The sequence below is a fragment of the Calliopsis andreniformis genome, chromosome 4, assembly GCF_051401765.1.
Source record: "Calliopsis andreniformis isolate RMS-2024a chromosome 4, iyCalAndr_principal, whole genome shotgun sequence".
In the NCBI taxonomy this organism is placed as follows: Eukaryota; Metazoa; Arthropoda; class Insecta; order Hymenoptera; family Andrenidae; genus Calliopsis; species Calliopsis andreniformis.
In genome coordinates, this window is record NC_135065.1 from 2354307 (window position 1) to 2376523 (window position 22217).

General features: G+C 35.5%; 1 protein-coding gene across 1 annotated transcript in view; it reads left to right on the forward strand.

Annotated features, from left to right (window-relative positions):
- Mgl (low-density lipoprotein receptor-related protein megalin) overlaps positions 1 to 22217 on the forward strand; it is a 61592-nt gene that overhangs the window by 33194 nt on the left and 6181 nt on the right. Inside the window, exons 2-7 of the mRNA XM_076376231.1 lie at positions 8117 to 8239; positions 11680 to 11811; positions 12033 to 12281; positions 13058 to 13312; positions 13718 to 13834; positions 13941 to 22145. Coding sequence (XP_076232346.1) covers positions 8117 to 8239; positions 11680 to 11811; positions 12033 to 12281; positions 13058 to 13312; positions 13718 to 13834; positions 13941 to 22145 — 9081 coding nt within the window. The remainder of the gene's footprint in view (positions 1 to 8116; positions 8240 to 11679; positions 11812 to 12032; positions 12282 to 13057; positions 13313 to 13717; positions 13835 to 13940; positions 22146 to 22217) is intronic.

Consider the following 22217-nt stretch of genomic DNA (forward strand, 5'->3'; position numbering starts at 1 on the left):
TACAAAACAGCGTTCGAGTTCTTGCATATCGTGCATTTATTTCAAAATTACAATTAATTGAAGTCAGCAAGTTTGAATTCGTTTTTTGGCGCAGCATCAATTTCATCTACTTTTAGAACTACACTTACAACTTTCTCATTACATTTGCCATAAATCTTTTATGATACTCTGAGACTTGTAGGTGCCGGTTTAAAATTTTATGTACTTGAAGAACCATAAATTGCATCATTGTTGACCATCTTTCGTAGAAAAGGTAGATCTTCTAATAAAAGTGACAGCGTTTTAAGTAGAAAGATTATTTGTCTGTGGTTATAACAGACGCAATTTCACGCGAAATGCTGCCATGCAATTTTTCACACGAAACCGCGTACACTGTAACCATAGCTATAAACATAGATATTCAAACTGCATTGTTGTTAATTATCACACTGTCGAAACCTGCAAATGTAATTTCACCATAAGACATTTCGTTAAAGTGTATTATTTCTATGTACATATTTTGTTCATGCATGATCTCGTTTGCTATCTACATATTTTAACAGTGATACGCTCATCATTAGTGGCATAGGACCTTGATTATCCAAAATACTCCAAGATGCAAACCTGAAACACCCTTTTCATAACTATTTTTATTACTTTCGTCAAACTATTATTATGTGTTACTATGCCTATTCTTATTCTTATTACACCGAATAATAAGAATTGTGAATAATCAAAATTCGTTTAATCGAAGTTCCACTATATTGCAGTAATAGTTTGACTCAAGTGTTTCCCAAATATTTTAGTCATTGTTCTCTTTTACCAATTAAATGAAAATATAATTAATGAAAATGGGAGTTCATTCATGGCTCCTTACGTATATTGTTTAACTTGCAGATCGTTTAACTATGGATCCTTAAATTGTTCATCAAGGATGATTAATGTCTTTTGGGAATATAGGGTAAAGTAGATCATCCGTGTACACATAATATTTATCTCCCTGTAATTTTGAGATAAAAGGAGCTTCTGTTATCAAGAATACGTTATCGAACCGAAAAAGTTAAGTGTTCTGTTGATGTTATCCTTGAGAGGATGTACATATAAGGCAGGCAGACGTAAGTGCTAGAAAACCGATTCCAGCTAGATTCCGTTAAGATTCTATCTATATATTCGTGCCAGTCGGTACCGTTCTACCTCTCATCAGCAATCACTGTTTTTTGTTTTCATGAAAGAATACAATACGTATAATTATCTGTCTCTTCGTGTTATAATCTTTGAATTTACTTTATATAATTTTTTTTACTAATTGGAGGCTTTATTTGGTATTAGAACAAGAATTTTAAATATATGTTAAGTATAACTTAATGCCTATAATCCAAAACTTCTTTTCTATGACAAAAAACTCTCTAGGTCACAAATTCAATGTAATTATTAAATTGCAAATTTAATGTCAGCTTATTGCGTTATCAGTTAAAATTCGAGATGTTTGTAGAATATGGATCAACTTTATAAAAATTGAACCGTTAGGAATATAACAAGAAGGCTTCTCTGCTCCATTTCTGCTCTTTAATGTATATGCAAAATTACAGTATCTTTTGCTTGTTAGTTTAGCATATAGGTATATTAACTTTAATTAACATTATTATTGCGGAACAAAGGCAGATCAGACACTTTGATACAGGACATTTTGACCTTCAATTTAGATTCGCTTAAAATATTAAAGACTATATTTGTTACACTCTGTATACACTAGTGATGAAGAATTCATCCCACTGTTACACTTTTAGCGATGAACTGTAACACTCGAGGGGTTAAAGCTCTAAGGAGTACACACTGGTGTAGGAAGTACAATAGGCTTGTGACGTAGAGTGCAGAGGTGTTCGATACCTGTCGAGTAATGAAGTACCTTAAAGAGCTAGCACATGATCCATAATATTATCAATACTTTCTGATACTGACAATATCATTGACCTTGTCCAGTTGATATTGAAGGAATGAAGATTGAATATTGATGAAAGTTTAATTTTTGTGACACAAATGTTAATGCTGATAATAGCGGTGCTATTGACGATAAGAGTGACTGTTCGCGGCTGAAGTTCAATATTTGAAATCATAAATTAATATTCACAGTATGAATTCAATTGTCTTCTTTTTTCTTCTTTTAATTGAATCGATAGTCACACTATTCGTGTAGGTGTTTGGTTCTCTCGTTTACTCTTGGAAGGATGAAGGTCTTCCTGGATTCCAATGCATTGTGATGAATCTCCATTATTAGATTCGCTGCATTATTTAATCTTTGAATAGGACTGAATTTATCTACATATTTTTCTTCAATCATCAATATGTAGATAAGATTAACCCTCTCGCAGTAAAGGTCGATTCAGCTAATTGTTGGTTTTCGACCATTTTATCTCTCTTTGTGACCAAATCTAATGAAACAGTATAAGCTGCGTAGAGATAAGTCTCTACATTCAGTTTGGGAGCATCGAGGTCTGTGGATTTCCATCAGAAGCTCATGATCTATTTTGAGATTCTATTGGAGATTCAATTATTTCACCTTACCTCCAATGATGAGCGCAAGGTAAAGTCGAGGTCTCACGACGTGTAAGGTAAATGACCCAATAGTTGAATGCTTAAGATAGCATATGATCCAGTAAGTGGAGAACCTAGTCATGTATGCTCTGATACTTGAATGCAATGCAATTGAATTGCAGTCAAGTATCAGTTACTTTAAATAAAAAATGGTATCATAAAATAGTATATCTGAATAGTACATTTGAATATACTATTTTATCATAAAATCATAAAATATTTTATCATAAAATCATAAAATCATAAAATATTTTATCATAAAATCATAAAATTATAAAATAGTATATTCAAATATATTATTCAGATATACTATTTTATAGTATATTCAATAGGATATTCAATATAGTATATAATAGTATATAATAGTATATTCAAATATATTATTCAGATATACTATTTTATGATACTATTTTTTATTTTTTGCTAATCTTTCTTAAGCACATTAGAATTTAAGCTTAAAATAAAATAAAATTAGGGATAGTGTCCAAGTATCGCGACGTGGTCGACTCCTAGGCCATTTATCCTAGCTTGTCATCACTTAACGCTCGTCTTCGTACTGTGCAAGATTTTGGATGGCTCGTAAAAGAGACGAACTATAGTATTCATATTCACACGAACTCTGATCTGCCATGGCCTCGTCATTACTCGTAGCTCATTTTGGCGCACGATTCGGGATGCCAGATCCAAGCCGCTATAAGTAGGTACATGAGTTGGCACGAAATTAAGCGAGTCGTGACAAGTTCAACGTTCATAAGTACACATGGCACGTGGTGATTCGTGAAGTGATGGCTCGTACGAAAACAGGGGGTCCATTGAAATCACCCACACAGACTTCACTGACAACAATTGAAATGTTCGGAGCAATAAGGACATAAGCTACATTGTAACAAAAAATGATTGTAAACCATTCAACAAAAATTGTTAAAAAATAATGAAAATTAGCGACAGTGTTTAAAAACTCTTCTTCTTTACTAAAATTTTTACGATATTTTGTATCTACAATATCTTAAGCTTTACACAATTTGGCATGGTGCATACATAGTATTAATTTAATAAATTCTTATACGTTTTACATTCTTGGCTTATGCCCTTGTTGCCTAGATGCTTCAATTCTCTGACACCAGTTTTGCTCTGCAACGTTAACCGACAATTAGAATAATCGAGGTACACATACTCTGTGTGGGAAGCAATATACATAACACATAAAATTTAAAATTAAACGTTCTTCCCAAAACAACTAGATATAAATATTGGGAATTTAGAGTAGAATGACAGTTTTTAATATAAAAGTGATATGATTATTTATTTATTTGGAATTTTTTAACAATAATAATATAGATTAAACAAATGAATTAGAAATAATCATAATCTGGAATAAAACTGAATGAAACGCAAGACAAACTAATTGTAAAAGTAATTTATTCAAATATGTATATTATTTCAGATAATATCGCGAAATTGTGCACTACTTCGTCTCATTTTCATTAAGGTATAAGGTGTGTACAACTTTAAAAGTGTTAAAAAATAGGACCTCCGACTTTAAGGGCTTATGTACGCATCAAGAGTTTTTACTATCGGCATTCGATATCTTCATTCTTGTAAACGTAGTACAAACCATGTCCATATCTGTTGTAGTGGATTTTTCCTCGTAATTTTAGCACATTATTTATTAACAATGAGTAGACTAAAGATCTTAAGTTATTCCGCGAAAAGAAATCCAAGGGATCAAATTTGGCGATTTTCAGAAGCTGTTCTATTAAATCTTACTGCCCTATCTAGGTACTTCTCTCCGAAGGTTTAATTTAAATGTGGTAGATAATATGGTAGAGCCTCGTCATGCTAGGTTCACATGTATAATCGATCTCGATACGGCATATCATCTAGGACTTCAAATAAATTATCCATTAATAAGTAACAATAACTTGTGCAGGTCATTCTGTTTGGTAGAAAAGCTAGTCTTATTTTTACTAATCGATCTCCCATATTTTCTATTCAAACATCCTATGAAAATTTCTCTTGATGTCCTAATTCAATAATTACGTGTAGGTTTTCATCCAACCCTTCATGAGTATTATAAAAAATTGTAGACTCGTTTCCTCTAAATCTAGCTTCGTCATAAAGGGTATAACGAGAAACCGGATTTTCAGTATTAAGAACCATGGATAAAATGACAATCTTCTCAAATAGAGGAAGATTGGAAGGTTTCAAGACTTGTACGCGTTGAAGATCATGTGAGTAGAGAATTTGTTCATAAAAGTTTCGAAAAAAGTGTAAATGGCTGACACCGACAACTACTAAAATTTTTAGAATGCTCGTTTCTGGATTCTCTTACACCATCTTCAATGTTTCTTATCTCAGAATGCAATGTTCCTTCTTTCCTTATGAAGGGGGTAAAAACAGATAATGCTCACCCAGAGTTAGCAAAGTACAATGACGTGAAAGAAAACCAAATTCAAATAAGCATTGATAAAACTTTTAGATTAAGAGATGGAATATTGCTATTGAGATATTTTGCTGCGTACAAACAGGGTACATGTATGTTCCTATTGCATTGGAAAGACCATACACAAAATGCATATTTACGATTCCCATATTGGAATGATAAGCGAACATTGTTAACACTACGAGAATAACGATTACCATACCGAAGATTTGTATTACATTTGCGTTTATGAAGTAATCTTTGTTGATAATAATAATCTTGTGTCAACAACCTTGGACTAATGTACTTCTAAACCAATTCCTCTGTTTGCATTAAATATATCGCGAAAAGATTCACTTGCAATATCGAGTGCTCTTAAATAATTGAAGTTGATTAAATATCGAATGGATTACTTTTATGATTTATGTTGATTAGACATTGTCTACTCCTCTCTGTGTGTATTGTAAGCTGTTAAAGCTTCAGTTCCTTTGTTTTTGTAACACCCTGTACGAGGCAATCCATGCAGCTGGATCTTGTCATACATACATACTTCTTTCTTGAATGAAGTTAGGAAAAAATAGAGAAGAGAATGATTCAAAGAGAATTACATCTCTAGGGTCATATTTTTGTCATAACTGCAATGATTCGTGTGCATTTAATAGTTACTATGTTTTTGAAATAGAAAGTTACAAACGTACATATACTTCTTTTTTTATAAATCAAATCTTAATGTTATCCGAGTAAAAAAATCTCGTATTAAAGTGATGAAAGAATATATTGGAGGCTTTCATAGTTCGGATTATGAACTATATGTATCCCACGAGTCTTCTGAAAAGCATTGCCACTAATACTTTGCAGGGGACTTCTCATGGGACACGAATAATACTACTACCAGAGTAGTAGTTTTTTCAGTTTCTTTTACCCAATTTAAAAGCTTGTACTTGTAATTTAATATTTCTGTGGGATGCTACTGCTTAAATAATTAAATTCAAATTGAGTATTTATACATTAAGTATATACCCAATAAATTTTTCAAAATGTGATGTAATATTTTTAGATGTCATTGCCCTTGAAGATAGGGGTAAGATGGGATCGCTACTATTACTTCCCCTCTGGCTCCGCCACTCTATTCGAGGTTTTCGAGTGTGATCTGTATCCCTTAGGAATTTATATTCGACATTTTTTGACACAGTAGCCAGCTTTAGCAGAGGTCCTTGGATTCGTTGCTACTTGCATGCATCCTTCAGTGTCAGTATTGTTCCAGTTACTGTGTTCGTGACGGTTCACTGGTCACCAGTCATTTTAATTGATCAGCTGATCAATTGAAAAAGAGGGAGGAATGTGTCCTACATAGGGTTAAGGGTAATTAGAAAAATATACTTGACCTCTGGATCCTTTCTATGCTCCGATTGATAAAGAAACTACGCTACCACTTTGTTTATGAGTTTTTTGCAACGATACATCGTTTGTAAATAGCATATCCTCATATTATTTCAAATTAACAGAGATGTACATACATATTGTTCGTGTCTCAGAAGATGTCTCGCGGAACGACTTTGGGACAATGCTTTCCACAGGACTTCTTGTGGAACACGAACAATATAAGGAGGAGTGTTAGCAGGACACCCCATATTCGGCAATAAGGTAGAAATATTTTTTCGTTTACTAACTTTATCAGTGTCACTGATAGAGACACAATGTGTCTCCTATATTATATTCGTTGCTAGATAAACGTATTTCAGAACATGAGACACGAAAATCCATAAGCTGTCATATTTATTCTGTAATCTTGTCTGTGCTGTCACCCACCATGCTACTGGTGTGCCAAGGCATGAGCGTTCCTGCATTTGATTTGATCTGTTGCAAGACAGCATGCTGCCGTGGCGTCAAAAAGTAAACAGTTTTTAGAATTTGTATACATAATTACTACACAAAAAGTTTAGTATTTTTAAAGCAATATAAATTTAAACATCAGTTTCACTTTTTTATGTATTCAGAAAACAGAAGGCATTGATTGGTAGAATTTTTGTCAGAAACTTTACTAGGAAGAAGGAACTTCACACCTTCGCCTTCGATTGTTAGGGTGTAGTACTGTTCTGTTGAATCTGAGTCTTCCTTTTCTTGCACACTGAAACTCGTGGGAAACTCAAAGGATAGTAGACGAAATCGAACTGCACTGGAATAGACTTTATAGACGTAGAGCTTATTGTTAGTGGTATTGTAATAGCCATCGGTAGTCAAATTACAGTTTACGAGCCGTATACGGCCTCTTTAAATACTCGCTACGATAAATGGTTTCTTCGTCTTTATTGTCACTATTAATTCTTAACTGTTGGCATAGAATCTAACAGATTCCGAATAATACATTTTTATTATCACCCTTATCCAAATGTGATAAATTTTGTAATGAAAGTTAGTAATACCTATCTGTCATACCCCATTTTTAGATAACAATTAACGTTCTATTAGTTTTATAAATGTTTAATATCAGTAGGTTTTAATCGAAGTCTTCTTATGCTAAAACTGGATGTTTGTAGTTAAAATTAATTTATGATAAACCTATTTCCTGGAAAAGGTTCTTGTAGATAGATTAATATTCGAATAAATCAGCGATACTACTGCAATTTTAACTATATGGTTCAGATATAATTGAATCAGTAGTTTTAAAAAGGAAATAACTGTAAGAGCACGATAAAAGTGTGAAAAAGAAAATAATTACCGAATTTGTTTCCTTTTTCAAATTTATGACTCGGCCCCTTGGGAACTGCTTTTGCTATCTTTTTTATCTTTTTTGCTACTGGTAAGTAGGGCAAGGCTTCAATCTTTTAATGCCGACTGAAAAAGTTGTAAATGCTGCTAGTTTTTGGGTACTAAAAAGGTTAATATTTAATATATTATTATTAGCAACATTTCAATTTTTTATTTGTAGTCTTTGTTCCCTTCTTTAAACTACCTATTAAATTACTATAGTTTTTGAGTATATCTGATAGACGAAATATGGCTACTGTTAGAATAAATTTGGTTACCAATAATCTGCATACATATGTATTCTATACTCTTGAATTCAATACGAACTCGGTCAGAAAAAAGGTAAATCTTATATTATCTTCTTCTTTTTTACAGCCGATGGCAGTGAATGCGGTAGCAATAGTTTCAGATGTCTAGATGGCACCTGTATACCGAATACTCTAGTGTGCAATTATCAAAAAGACTGTGAAAGCGCGGAAGATGAATTCCAATCATGCCGTGAGTATTACACTTTGTTAATTTTCTTTGGTGTTTTATATTCAGAAAAATCATTAAAAACTTAAGTGCAAATTGTTTCAATTATCAGTCTTCTTCGATGTCTGTGTTTGCAATATTTGTTGTTTATTTAAAATGGGATTGTGAGACTGTCGGAGGCGGCTATTGAACGCGGCTAGATGCAGCCTGAGAACGCTGATGGCGTTCTTTAATGCGCGATCGTCGTATTTGAAATTAATGTTATATTAATTAGATAATTAGGTAGGCTAACGTTGTTTATTGTTACTTAAGTTGACAAGAAATTATGAAGCACTTTTCAGAACTTCATAAGGGGGAAATAAACAATTTTTGTAAGTATTCTGTAATTGTCTTTAAAATTCTAGAAGCCAAGCTAAAAGTGATTATAAAACTCAATAATTTTGTAACTGTTTTTTCAAATATCTTACAAAATAGTGGTCTTACAAACAAGTGTTTTAGCAAACGTTGTTCGTATTTTTATATAGAATAGTCTTCCGAAATAGAAGCTATAGATGTTCTTTAAAACTTTTTTAGCATTTTTGAATAAAAGAAACAGAGAAAAGGTAAAAAAATATGCAACGCGCGATATTTGCGATTGAGGGGCTACTACACTTAGGCGAGCATAATAGTGTCATTTTTAAGATTTTTATTCTACAAAGAACATTTTTATTAATAAATGGTTACATGTATTTGGAAAATCTTAACTTCCTGTATATTTCCTGAAAAATTGGTGAAAAAATTCTTCATCGTTTATTTATTATTCTCTCATGCGTCAGATTCTTGGTAGACGGAATTTTCGATGCCAAAAATATCTTATGTAAGATTTATCTTTGTATGAAAAAATATGTATTCCTTTTTAGATTCTGATTTTTAAATAACTGTGAATGTTTGATTGTACAAGTGCTATTTTGGGAAAATTTTTCAATGGTTTTTAGCTGATCCAAAAAAATAATCCAAAAAAAAAATCAGAGAATCACCTAAACAATTACTGTGCAAAGTTTCAACAAAATCGATTCGGTGATGTTAGACATATGTGTGGCACCGATTCAAAACACGTAGTTTCAAGAAAAATGTGTTTAAAGTTTTAAGTGTAAATCAGATAGGGAAAACACATCATTTTAAGTTTACATAAGATTTTCAACCTCTGATTCATGTGAGGTATCTTCCAGCGTTGCTAAATTCTCAGTGAATACTTGTTTTAATTTAAGAAAAAAGTTAATCAAGTGACGCTTGACTCAGTTTTCGACTGATTGTAACTTCATGAATATTAAGAATTTTTAATTAAAATTGTCAGGAAAGGTAGCTAAAAGATAGTATTATTTAATGTACGTATTTTTGAAATATCGATGTTTTACGTACCTAAATGTATTTAGCCTCTAAAGGAGGTAGACCACCCTGACCTCATTTAAGAGTAAGTTATTATTAAGTGAAACAAAATGATTGAAATATCTGAACCACCACAATATATCTGGCCACCACAAAATTTCTGGAATTACACAACCCATTTACTTCAAATTGTAAGGGAATATTCTGCATAAAGCATTCTAGAATGCAGTGTATGATTTAGCAAGGATTCGCAAACGCAAAATACTTACTAGAGAGCAGATGAGTTGTTCTCATTTGTTGATCAGAGATGTTTTTTTGTGAATCACAGTGCAAATACAGCAGCCACGAGCGATGATCGCATGTGGCGATAGCATATAGGAAATTCCACCTTTAAACGTAAAGCAATGGTACATACTTCCGGTGTCCTCACGATAAGGGTACAACACAAAAGAATAGAAATATCACGGTCGGTAGAATGAATCCGGAAGGAAGTTTCGAATCCTCTTTTATGTACTTCCGACTCACGCGAGGTTCTTTGGAAATGTGAAACTTCAAGAAAAGACACGTTGCATAATACAATTGTATAAATGTGATGTATTTTTTTATAAATTCTCGCTTTTGGTTTTACTAGTTTTAGTCACGTTATGGTGTGTTTGCAAGTATTTAGGGACAAGTTGTACAATTGTCACATTTTCTGCATTCTTTTAGAACAAATGTCACAGAAAGGTCGTAGAATAATAAAATTGCATGATACACTGCAACTTTGTTTCTGTAATTTGTCCTCTAATGTAGATGCACTTTCAGAAATTTTCCGAATATATCGCTCATTTGTTGCATTAATGACATAACTCAAAAGTCAATAATCTTATTTCATACCGAAACTGGTTTTTCTGCATTAATAATTCAAAAATGTTTATTTTTTGAGTTATGTCATTATTGCAGCAAATAAGCGATACGTATTGCGATAGTATACGTTTTAATTTGACACATATCGATATCATTTTTATTATAAAATTTTTGTATTGAGAAATGGAAAGTATTTTGTGTAAAAATATTGCCAATAATTACTTCAATAATTAATAATTAGTCAACTGAAGCGATATATACTACAAAGGCTATTTTTACATGGCATATTTACTGAAACAATAAAATAGCTAAATAATCATTATTTTGCAAAAAACGAAATAATATAAACATTCAATAAAAAAATTGGTGTTTTTGTACTGATAACTCAAAAATAACAAATTTCATAGTTGTGTTCTTGTTGTAGTACTTTTTTCGGTTCAAGTTTTTTAAATAGTATATTTTATAAGTATGTATAAATAAGAAAGACACTGCTATCTGTATAAATTTTATACGAACTTGTAACATTGATTCGAAATACAGATGTAACAGTAATAGAATCGCTGCCATTAGCTGAGGTAATCATTATGATCAGATGCATAGATCTTATATCAACAATTATTATATTAAATGACTGAGTTGACTGGAAGGACCAATATTTTAAAATGAAGTATTATAAGTAGCTTACAGTTCCTATTATATTCGGTATTTTTATTATATTTTTTAATCTTCAGGTGACCAATGTTGGGTCACTTTTTATTCACTTCTTAGATAATTTTTAATTCTGCATAGTACCTATTGCATTCCTTCGCTCAGTGTGTATCTTATTTCTCTATTTTTTTCATTCTAATCTATTATTTTTCTTTTTGTATCTTATTGCTCAAACATAAACAATAAATAAAGACAATTATTTATTTTTTTGAAAATTTATTCATTTTTCAAGTATTCTACGTTTTCAATTCGCGTAATCCTACGTAACAATTCATCAGTAGTGTAATAACTCGCGTCGTTGCCAAACAGTCTATTATCCGAGGGTTAATCAAGTTTCGAATTACTTAGTTTTATACTGTATTTTCTTTTTTATTTACACCCATATAACATAGTGACAAAGGTTGACCGAAGAAAACTGACAATAAAATTAATATGACACAATCAATATAGAAATCAATATACAATTGTAATAGAGATGAATTGTAACGAATAAGAAAAAGAATTGTAACAAATAGTTTTTTAACCAATTTCAATTTTACGATTAGCCCCGCCTGACTGTGAGGCTGGACAAATCACCTGTGGCCAGTATATTTTCAATAAGACTTACTGTATACCTCCTCATCAACGATGTGACATAACTGTCGATTGTGTTGATGGAACTGATGAAGCTGGCTGTAGTGAGTATTTATTAATTCAAATAAAATTAGTTGTCTAAAAGTGAAATATCTTTGAACATATTCTCTAGCATTAACTTTAAAATAAATTAAATCATTTCTACTGTTTGAGCTATAGTTATCTTTAAAAATAAAAAATAAATGAACAAAGCTTTATAGTTATGTATTTTTATAAAAGGAGATAAAATCGATGGAAAGAATTATTAATTCATAGTATCAAAAAGATTATAGGAAATGTCAGCCAGACGATTTTCGGTGTGGTGGCACCACACCAGAACTTTGCATCCCAAAAGAGAAGAAATGTGATGGATATCTGGATTGTCGAAATGGACGAGATGAAGAAAAGTGTGACGAAAAGCCTGCTTGTCGATTAGATCAGTTTAGGTGTAATTCTACACAACATTGTATTGAACAATCAGCCAGATGCAACTATAAGGACGATTGCGGGGACAACAGCGACGAAGAAAATTGCAGTATGTTTAATTTCTGTATTTTTGTATATTAGATACTATTAATAATTAATATTTAATGATCTAATTGGTTAGTTTGATCTAAACTTTTCAAAAAAGCTCTAAGTTGTTTCTGTTACTCAAGTTCAAAATTAGTCATTATCAAATAATCTCAAAACTCAAAATAATATCTGGACCCCGGAGTCAAAGTATATTAATCCTTCGTCAGCAACCTTATTTTTACCAACACCATCTGTAAACAGAGTCTCTGCATTATTTTGTACGTTTTTGTATTTTAAAGAATTCAAAATACCTTAATCTTTACCCTACCTTAATTTTTTAAACAAGATAGGAGGAAATTCAAAAACAAAAATGGTGTCTGGATTATAAAGGACTATATATATGTAAGATTAAACGACTAAGGTTGCAGACAGAGGGTTAAGTCACACAGAAAACAAGTGGACTTAATATACTCTGGCTCAGGGGTCCAAACATATGTAAAATGCACAGAAGTACATATTGAGATCAAATATCCCAAAATGTGATGTTTAGTCTTGTACTGTTCTTCAGCTCACTGATTCAAATTCGTTAATTAGTTTAATGTTTAATCGAATCATTCTTTTTTTCTACTTCGAACATTACAAAAAATGATTTTAATTGAAAAAATATAATTGTTGTTAACGATATTTAGTTGACTACATTTGTAATCTGTATAAATTAAGATTTACTACTATCTTTGTGGATTTATATTATCTTTGCAGGGTAAAGAAAATGCCACGATTTAAGTTACGGATTTTCAGATTTCCAGCCATGTACAATCAACCAATTCAGATGTGCAAACGCACTCTGTATACCAAAATCGTATCATTGCGACGGTTACAAGGATTGCCAGGATGGATCAGATGAGAAGTCTTGCACAGTAACAGTGTGTCCTGGAAACAAATTCATGTGTCCGAAGGGAGCAACCGACGGCAAACCTCATTGCATCGATCGTTCTCAGTTATGTGATGGAAAGCCTGACTGTGAAGATGGTGCAGATGAAGAAGCTGCTTGTTGTGAGTATTATTTTTATCTAAATTTCTAACCACAAATTGTGCTGTAATTAATCTGGAACATTTGCTGACTTTTATCGGTATAATATTTTAAAAACTTAGGTTTTCAAACTTAAGCGTAAGAAAAAATTAACAAATAATTATGTGTACAATTATGAAAGTATAGTTTAAAAAATTGCGTGTAAAGTTAAAAATTTATCCTTAGAATTACATATTTATGGTTTTCTATTTTTTTATGCTTAAGTGGATCGTTGGAAAAGGTATGTTGGTGAATGTATATAGAAATTTAATTCATTCCTTGTAAATTCCGAGTTCCAACTCTGAATAGATTCATAAATATTTTTTAATCATATCTTATATCTTTTTGTATAATTATATAAAATTAAGTAATTCTTTTACTATCCATAGCGTCGAGTAAGTGCGATACTTTAGGATGCCAATACAAGTGTCAAGCATCTCCCATGGGAGGAACTTGTTACTGCCAGGAAGGCAGAGTTCTCGCCAATGATTCAAGAACCTGCGTAGGTATGTTTAAGCTTTTCTTAACGAGCTATCTTTGTCTTTAAAATAAACCAATATGTTCTCGTTGACCATGACTAATCAATGCAAATTGATGAAATTTTTCCAACAGACCGTGATGAATGTTCAGAGTGGGGTTTCTGTGAGCAATTGTGTAAAAATACAGTTGGCTCTTACATCTGCAGCTGTGCCCCAGGTTTCGTGCTTCAGGGACGCAATAAATGTCGAGCTTTATCACACGACGGTGTCGGACTGGAACTTTTAGTTGCTCAAGAACGTGCTATTTGGAGAATGTCTCCAACTGGTGAAGATCGGACTGTTGTCACTAATACGACTGGTGCTAGTGGGGTGGACTACCTTTATTCTAGAAATGTCCTCTTTTGGAGTGACGTCAAGACCAAAAAAGTATGTTCGAGACCATTAAATGGCGAATACGCGAATTCGAACATGGATATATATTTAGCAAGTTCATGGGGACCAGTCGCAATTGCTGTAGATTGGATAGGAGAGAAATTGTACGTGGTGGACTCGGTTGTCCAAAAGATTGATGTGTTTGAGTTGGATGGCAGATACCATGGCATTGCTTTGGGTTCGAATTTAACCAATCCAGCAGACATTGGATTGGACCCTACAGTGGGTTTGATGTTCGTAGCGGATAGCAAACAAGTTTTACGAGCTAATATGGATGGTACTTCGGCTTTCCCAGTTGTTTCTGAAGCAGCCTATAAAGTCTCTGGCGTGGCTGTGGATGTGATCGCTCGAAGAATTTTCTGGTGTGATTCCCAGTTAGATTATATCGAAACTGCAGACTATCAGGGAAGAAACAGAGTCATGGTACTCAGAGGATCGCACACTCCAGCTCCAATAAGACTTACATTATTTGAGAACAAAATTTACTGGACAGATAGTACGAAGCAAGCTATTATGAGTATGGATAAGACCCTTGGTGACTATTCTTTGCAGACAGTGTACAAAATGAGAGATGCGAAGGCAATTAAAGCGCTGCATCCGTTAACTCAACCAAAAGTCTCAAACCCTTGCGGGAATAATAATGGTGGCTGTCAACACATGTGTATTGTCACTGCGGCCAGCGATCAAGAAAACAGATTAGGTTATCGATGTGCTTGTGACATAGGATGGAGGCTCTCCAGTGATCAGAGAAACTGCAATTTGGTACAAGAGTTTTTGATGTACTCGCAACAAAGATTCATCAAAGGCAGGGTCTTGGATCCTGTTATGGAAGGCTTTAGTGATGCTATTTTGCCTGTAGTTTCAAGGAGAGCTCGGTTCGTTGGGTTAGATTATGATGCCCATGACCAGTACATTTATTACAGCGATGTTTTGCAAGACGTGATTTATAGGATTCATCAGAATGGAACTGGTAGGGAAATCGTTTTAGCTAGTCAGAATGAAGGAGTCGAAGGTCTTGCAGTTGATTGGGCCGCAAAGAATCTTTACTACATAGACTCGCGTAAGGGAACGCTAAATGTCTTAAGTACTCAAAATGTAACTTACCGAAGAACGCTACTGAAGAACTTAAAACGACCTAGGGCGATCGTTATCCATCCCAATCACGGCTACATCTTTTTCTCAGAATGGGATCGACCAGCAAATATTAGCAGAGTCTACACAGATGGTTCCAACCTCGTGGTCTTCAGGAATTTGACACTTGGTTGGCCCAATGGGTTGGCTATCGATTTTGCAAAAGATAGATTGTACTGGTGCGATGCTCTTTTAGATCACGTTCAGCATTCAAATTTGAATGGCACGGATGTCCGAACAGTTAATTCAAGACTCATTAGACATCCTTTCTCTATGACTATTCATGAAGAATGGATGTATATTACTGATTGGCGATTAGATGCTATCATTCGACTTCATAAAGAGACTGGTGAACAAGAGGCAATTCTAGTGCGAGAACCTGCTACAAATAGGCTATATGGAGTGAAAGTTTTTAGTCGTGATATTCAGACATCTCTTCCAGATCATCCTTGTTCAATTAATAATGGTGGTTGCGAAAAACTATGTTTCGCCATTCCGCAAAATAGTACCAATAGATACGGAACTTCTTTATTAACCAGGGTCTGTGGTTGTCCTTACGGCGAACGAATTGAATCAAATGGTAGGACCTGTACGCATGATCCAGAAGCTGAACCGCATATGGATGCCTGTCCTAACATATGGGATTTCACTTGCGCCAATCAGAGATGTGTTTCTCATACTTGGGTCTGTGATGGTGAAAACGATTGTTTGGATAACAGTGACGAACAAAATTGTACGAAACCAACTTGCGGACCCAATGAGTTCCAGTGTAAATCAGGTAGATGCGTTCCTATGACCTTCCGTTGCGATTCAGAAAACGATTGTGGGGATTATAGTGATGAGGCGGGTTGTCCAAACATAACCTGTAGTGCTAACCAATTCACCTGTGCAAATAACAAGTGTATACCAAACACATGGAAGTGTGATTCAGAAAATGACTGTGGAGATAGCTCTGACGAGGGTGAATTTTGTGTGGCTAAAACCTGTTCATATTTCCAATTTACTTGTCCACGATCAGGACACTGTATTCCTCAGTCTTGGGTTTGCGATGGCGATAACGATTGCTTCGATCAACAGGATGAAATGGATTGTCCCCCAGTCACGTGTCTCAGCACCCAATTCACTTGTGCTGATCAGAAGATGTGCGTTCTTGATTCATATAAGTGTGATGGTATTTCGGACTGCAATGATGGTAGCGACGAAGTGGGCTGTCCCTCTTTGGCACCTGATCAGTGTAACCTCGAAAAGCAATTTCAGTGTGTCAGTTCAGCTATATGTATTCCAAGGAGTTGGTACTGTGATGGAACTCCAGATTGTCCAGACAAATCTGATGAACCAGCTTCCTGCGGAGAAGTTGGGTGTCAGCCGGGATTCTTCAAGTGTCAAAACGAGAAGTGTGTATTCAAGGCATACATCTGTGATGGAAAAGATGACTGTGGCGATGGTTCTGATGAAGATACAGAATTGCATGCCTGTACATCTCCTGAATTTAAATGTGACTCTCAGCAATGGAAATGTCCAAATGTCACGGATCGCTGTGTTAATTTAACTAGCGTTTGCGATGGGAAATTTGACTGTCCTAACGGAGCTGATGAGGGTCCAGGATGTGATTTTGAAGAGTGTAAATATCGAGGAGGCTACTGTAGTAATGGATGCATTCAAACACCTATGGGTAAACAGTGTACGTGCCCTCCTGGTGAAGAGCTTGGAAAGTATGGATACGCTTGTCAAGATATTAACGAATGTGATCCACCTGGACGTTGTTCGCAGATTTGTACGAACATTAAAGGCAGTTATTACTGTAACTGTGTCGATGGATATACTTTGGAAAAAGACAAACACACATGTAAAGCTTTTAACCACAGTGCTGCATTTTTAATAATATCAAACAGGCATACGATTTTAGTGGCAGATTTGCAAGATCAGGCACTAGAGAGAGTACCCATTAACGTAGAGAATGTTGTCGCGACTGCCAGTAATATGCACACGGGTACTATCTTTTGGTCAGATATGAAATTAAAGAAGATATCGAGATTGGATAGAGGCACAGATCCGGTAGACGTAATATCTACTGGGTTGGACCTAGTAGAAGGTCTTGCGTATGATTGGATCGGTCAGAATTTATATTGGTTAGATTCGAAATTAAATACTATCGAAGTAGCCAAGGAAACTGGTGCTAACAGAATGATATTGGTAAAAGAAAACATCACGCAACCCAGAGGTATGTGTCTAGATCCTAGTCCCGGAGCAAGGTGGCTGTTTTGGACTGATTGGGGCGAGAATCCTCGAATTGAAAGAATTGGCATGGATGGTACCAATAGATCAACTATTATCAGTACCAAGATCTATTGGCCAAATGGTCTTGCTTTGGATATTGCTAATAAGAGAATATACTTTGCCGATAGTAAGTTGGATTTCATTGATACTTGTCTCTACGATGGAAGTAAGAGGATTCAAGTGCTAGCCAGCTCTCATTATTTACTGCATCCTCATTCCTTGACATTGTTTGAGGATACGATGTATTGGACAGACAGGCAGTTGAATAGAGTACTTTCAGCTCACAAGTTTTATGGTGCAAATCAAACAGTTGTGTCTCACTTGATATCTCAGCCTTTGTCTATCCACGTACATCATCCAGTACTACAACCGATCACTCCAAATCCATGTGCAAACGCTACCTGTGCTCATCTTTGTTTGTTATCTCCTACAAAACCTAAAGGTTACAGATGCAAGTGTCAGGTAGGATTCTGGCTGATTCATAATGAATCATGTTTGGAACAAGACACGCCATATTTGTTGGTACAACGAGGTTCTCAAATTGTAGACGTTTCTCTAACGCCAGGTAGCAGTAAGACAGGCTACATAACACCAGTTGTAGGTATTGAGGGCGGCAGGTTCATTGACTATGACAGAAGGGATCGAATGATCTATTGGTTGCAAACTAAAGACGATGACGATGAGAATGGTACAATTTATACAACTCCTTACAATGGTGGAAACCGAACAGAATTTCCTAATCCATCCGGTGAAAGTGGAATTGTTGGGTCACCGTCTGCAATGGCGTTTGACTGGTTGGGAAGGAACATGTTCATTGGTAACAAATATGCCTCTAACATCGAAGCTATAAAAGTTGATGGAAAGATCAGATACCGAACGATCGTACTTGCAAATGATGGCAACAAAACGTCTGTAGCTAAGCCAAAAGCTATGTGTGTCGATCCATTAGAGGGGCATATATTCTGGGTTGATGAAGGTAGCTTTGGTATACCTATGAAAATTGGAAGGGTCAATATGGACGGTACTAATCCTATTATATTAATAGACAATGTGGAAAGACCAGAAGCAATAACGATCGATATTCCTACTAAGACGATCTATTTTAGTTCATTGTACCCTGCTCTTATCATGTCTATCTCTACAGATGGACGAAATCTGAGAAGAATCGTTTCCGAGAATATAGCTTTACCTAAAGCACTCGCTGTCCACGAATCTAAACTCTATCTCTTGGATCCACGATATGATAAAATAGAAAGAGTAGATTTACCTGATGGAAACAACCCTACTACGATTATCGATAATGATTCTGAGTTGAAGACACTCACTATTTATAAAAAACGAGTTACTGGAGATCATCCATGCTATGTAAATAATGGCGGATGTGAGCAGATCTGCCTCCCATCTTCAGGAGGAACTCGAGTATGTGCATGCGGTATGGAGTATCGTAAAGTGAGTGAAACATCCTGTGAACCCTTTAAAAGTTTTGCTGTGGTTACTCAATTGGACGTAGTCAGAGGTTATAGCTTGATAGATGCAAAAGAAGCAATGGTACCTATCACCGGTGTAGGGCATCATATTCTTCATGTTGATGTTTACTATGCAGGCAACTGGATTTATTGGGTAGAATTTAATCGGGGACTGTGGAATGGAATCTTCCGCATTAGGCCCAATGGCACTGAATTGCAACATATTGTAAAGCAAGGCATAGGTTCTAATGGTATCAGAGGCTTAGCTATCGACTGGGTAGCTGGCAATCTGTACTTCACTAATGTATTTCCTCATGACAATTATGTGGAGGTGTGCAAGCTTGATGGTAGTAATAGAAAGGTTCTCGTAAAAAAGACAACAGATTCACCTCGAGAACTGGCTGTAAATCCTATCAAACGGTACCTCTACTGGATAGACTATGGACAATATCCAAGACTAGGCAAAGCTCACTTGGATGGAAGCAACTGGGTGCCAATAGTTACCTCTGGCATTAGTACCCCACGAGATATAACTATCGACCTCGCAACTCATGATGTTTACTGGGTAGATTCTAAACAAGATACCATACAGAAGGTTTCTTTGACAGGTGTACGGGAAATCATCAGACGTAATCTACCCAATCCTATGGGTGTTGCAATTTATGGTAATGATGTTTACTGGGTTGACAGGAACTTGGCAACAGTGTTTAAATCCAGTAAGCGTGGAAACATCAGTTTGCCGACTATTGTTAGGTCTAATTTACCAAAACTGAGAGATATTGTCATGTTTGATCAGAACAGTCAGCCTCCAGACCCTACGAATCCTTGCTCTGAGAATGGAAATGCGGGTTGTAAACAACTTTGTTTTGCAATGCCTAAAGACAGTTCAACCGAGTTTAGATGTGACTGCGCGGTTGGTAAATTAGCAGCAGACGGTAAAAGCTGCGAAACTATGGATGAGTATTTAGTGTTCGCAACAAGAACAGAAATTAGAGCCATTGGCTTAGATCCACAGAATACTAGCGTTCCCTTTGCTTCGGTCGGAAATGTGACTAACGTAGTCGGTGTAGACTTTGATTATCAGGATAAGAAGTTACTGTTCACGCAGATAAGACCTTGGGCTAAAATCGCTTGGATGCAGGCGGAAAATCCGTCCTCATCTGAAATTCATACACTTATTAGTAAAGGAATCAATCCTGAAGGGATCTCTTACGACTGGACACAGAAAAAGGTTTACTGGACAGATTCCTCCAATAACAGCATTTATGCTATGGATCTTGATGGTTCGAATCTTGTGATGATTGCTAGAGTTGACAGACCCAGAGCAATTGTTGTGGATCCTTGTAATGGTTCTCTCTACTTTACTGATTGGGGACGTTTTGGTACATCTGGAAAGATCTTTAGAACGACCATGGCAGGTTCTTTGAAGAAGGCCATCATTGATAAAGACCTTTCTCAACCAAGTGGCCTAGCTATTGACTACGAAGATCGCATGTTATATTGGACAGATGCAGTGCGTGAAAAAATCGAACGTTCTGAATTAGACGGAAAAAATCGTCAGATCCTCGTCAGTGCAACAATATATCCTTTTGCTATAACTGTATTTAGAGAACATATTTATTGGACGGATCTTCAGCTGAGAGGTGTTTATCGCGCGGAAAAACATACTGGAGCGAATAAAGTGGAATTGGTCAAACGACTCGAGGACTCACCGAGAGATTTACATATTTATTCAGCAGCTAGACAGCAATGTAAAGTGAATCCATGCAATATATCAAATGGTGGTTGTGATCAGTCTTGCCATCCTGGCGTAAATGGGTCAGTGGAATGCAAATGTGACGACAACAGCAGACTAGTAAATGAGGACAGGATGTGTGTCCCTAAGAATGTAACGTGCGATTCTAGCAAGTTCGCCTGCAGAAATGGTCGCTGTATTTCTAGGATGTGGGCTTGTGATGGTGATGATGATTGTGGCGATGGTTCTGATGAAGACACTAATTACTGCTCTTATCACTCATGCAGCCCCTATGAATTTAGGTGCAACAATGGCAGGTGTATTTTCAAGACTTGGAAATGTGATCATGAAAATGATTGTCGCGATGGAAGCGACGAAGAAGGTTGTGTGTACCCTCCTTGTGCTCCAGGCGAATTTACTTGTGCCAATTATCGTTGTATTCCTCAGTCTCAGGTCTGCAACGGTGTCAATGATTGCAAAGATAATGTTACTTCTGATGAAACGCATGAACGCTGTCCCAGAAACACCACCTGCCCTCCTAACTATCTTAAATGCGAAAAAACTAATATCTGTGTGGAACCTTACTGGCTCTGTGATGGTGATAATGATTGTGGAGATAATAGCGATGAAAATACACTGCACTGCGCCCAAAGAACTTGTCCACAAAACAGCTTCAGATGTCCCAACCATAGATGTATTCCTGCTACATGGTATTGTGATGGCGATGATGATTGTCTAGATGCTAGCGATGAGCCTCCAGGGTATTGTCAGTCAGAAGGCAGAACTTGCTTCGGTGATTTATTCACTTGTGACAATGGCAACTGTATTCCCAGAATCTATATTTGTGATGGGGACAATGATTGTTTGGATAATTCTGATGAAGATGAACGACATCAGTGTAACGACAGGAAATGTGACGAGGAGACTGAATTTACTTGTACAGCGAATAAAATGTGGAACAGGGCACAGTGTATTCCTAAGAAGTGGTTGTGTGATGGAGACCCAGACTGTGTAGACGGTGCTGATGAGAATGTGACATTGCATCATTGTCCTACTCCAACACCGTGCGCTGAGAATCAATTTACCTGTGATAATGGACGCTGTTTGAATCAGAATTGGCTGTGCGATCATGATAACGACTGTGGTGATGGCAGTGATGAAGGGAAGTTCTGTAATTCTAGGTATAAGCCATGTACCAATCAAGAGTTCACCTGCCACAACTTTAAATGTATTAGGAAGCAATTCCGCTGCGATGGTCAAGATGACTGCGGAGATCATTCAGATGAAAATGGATGTCGTAAGTAGTACACTACTAATGAATATATATGTTAATTACTTATGTTAGATTTATAAGGCAATATTTTCTGTA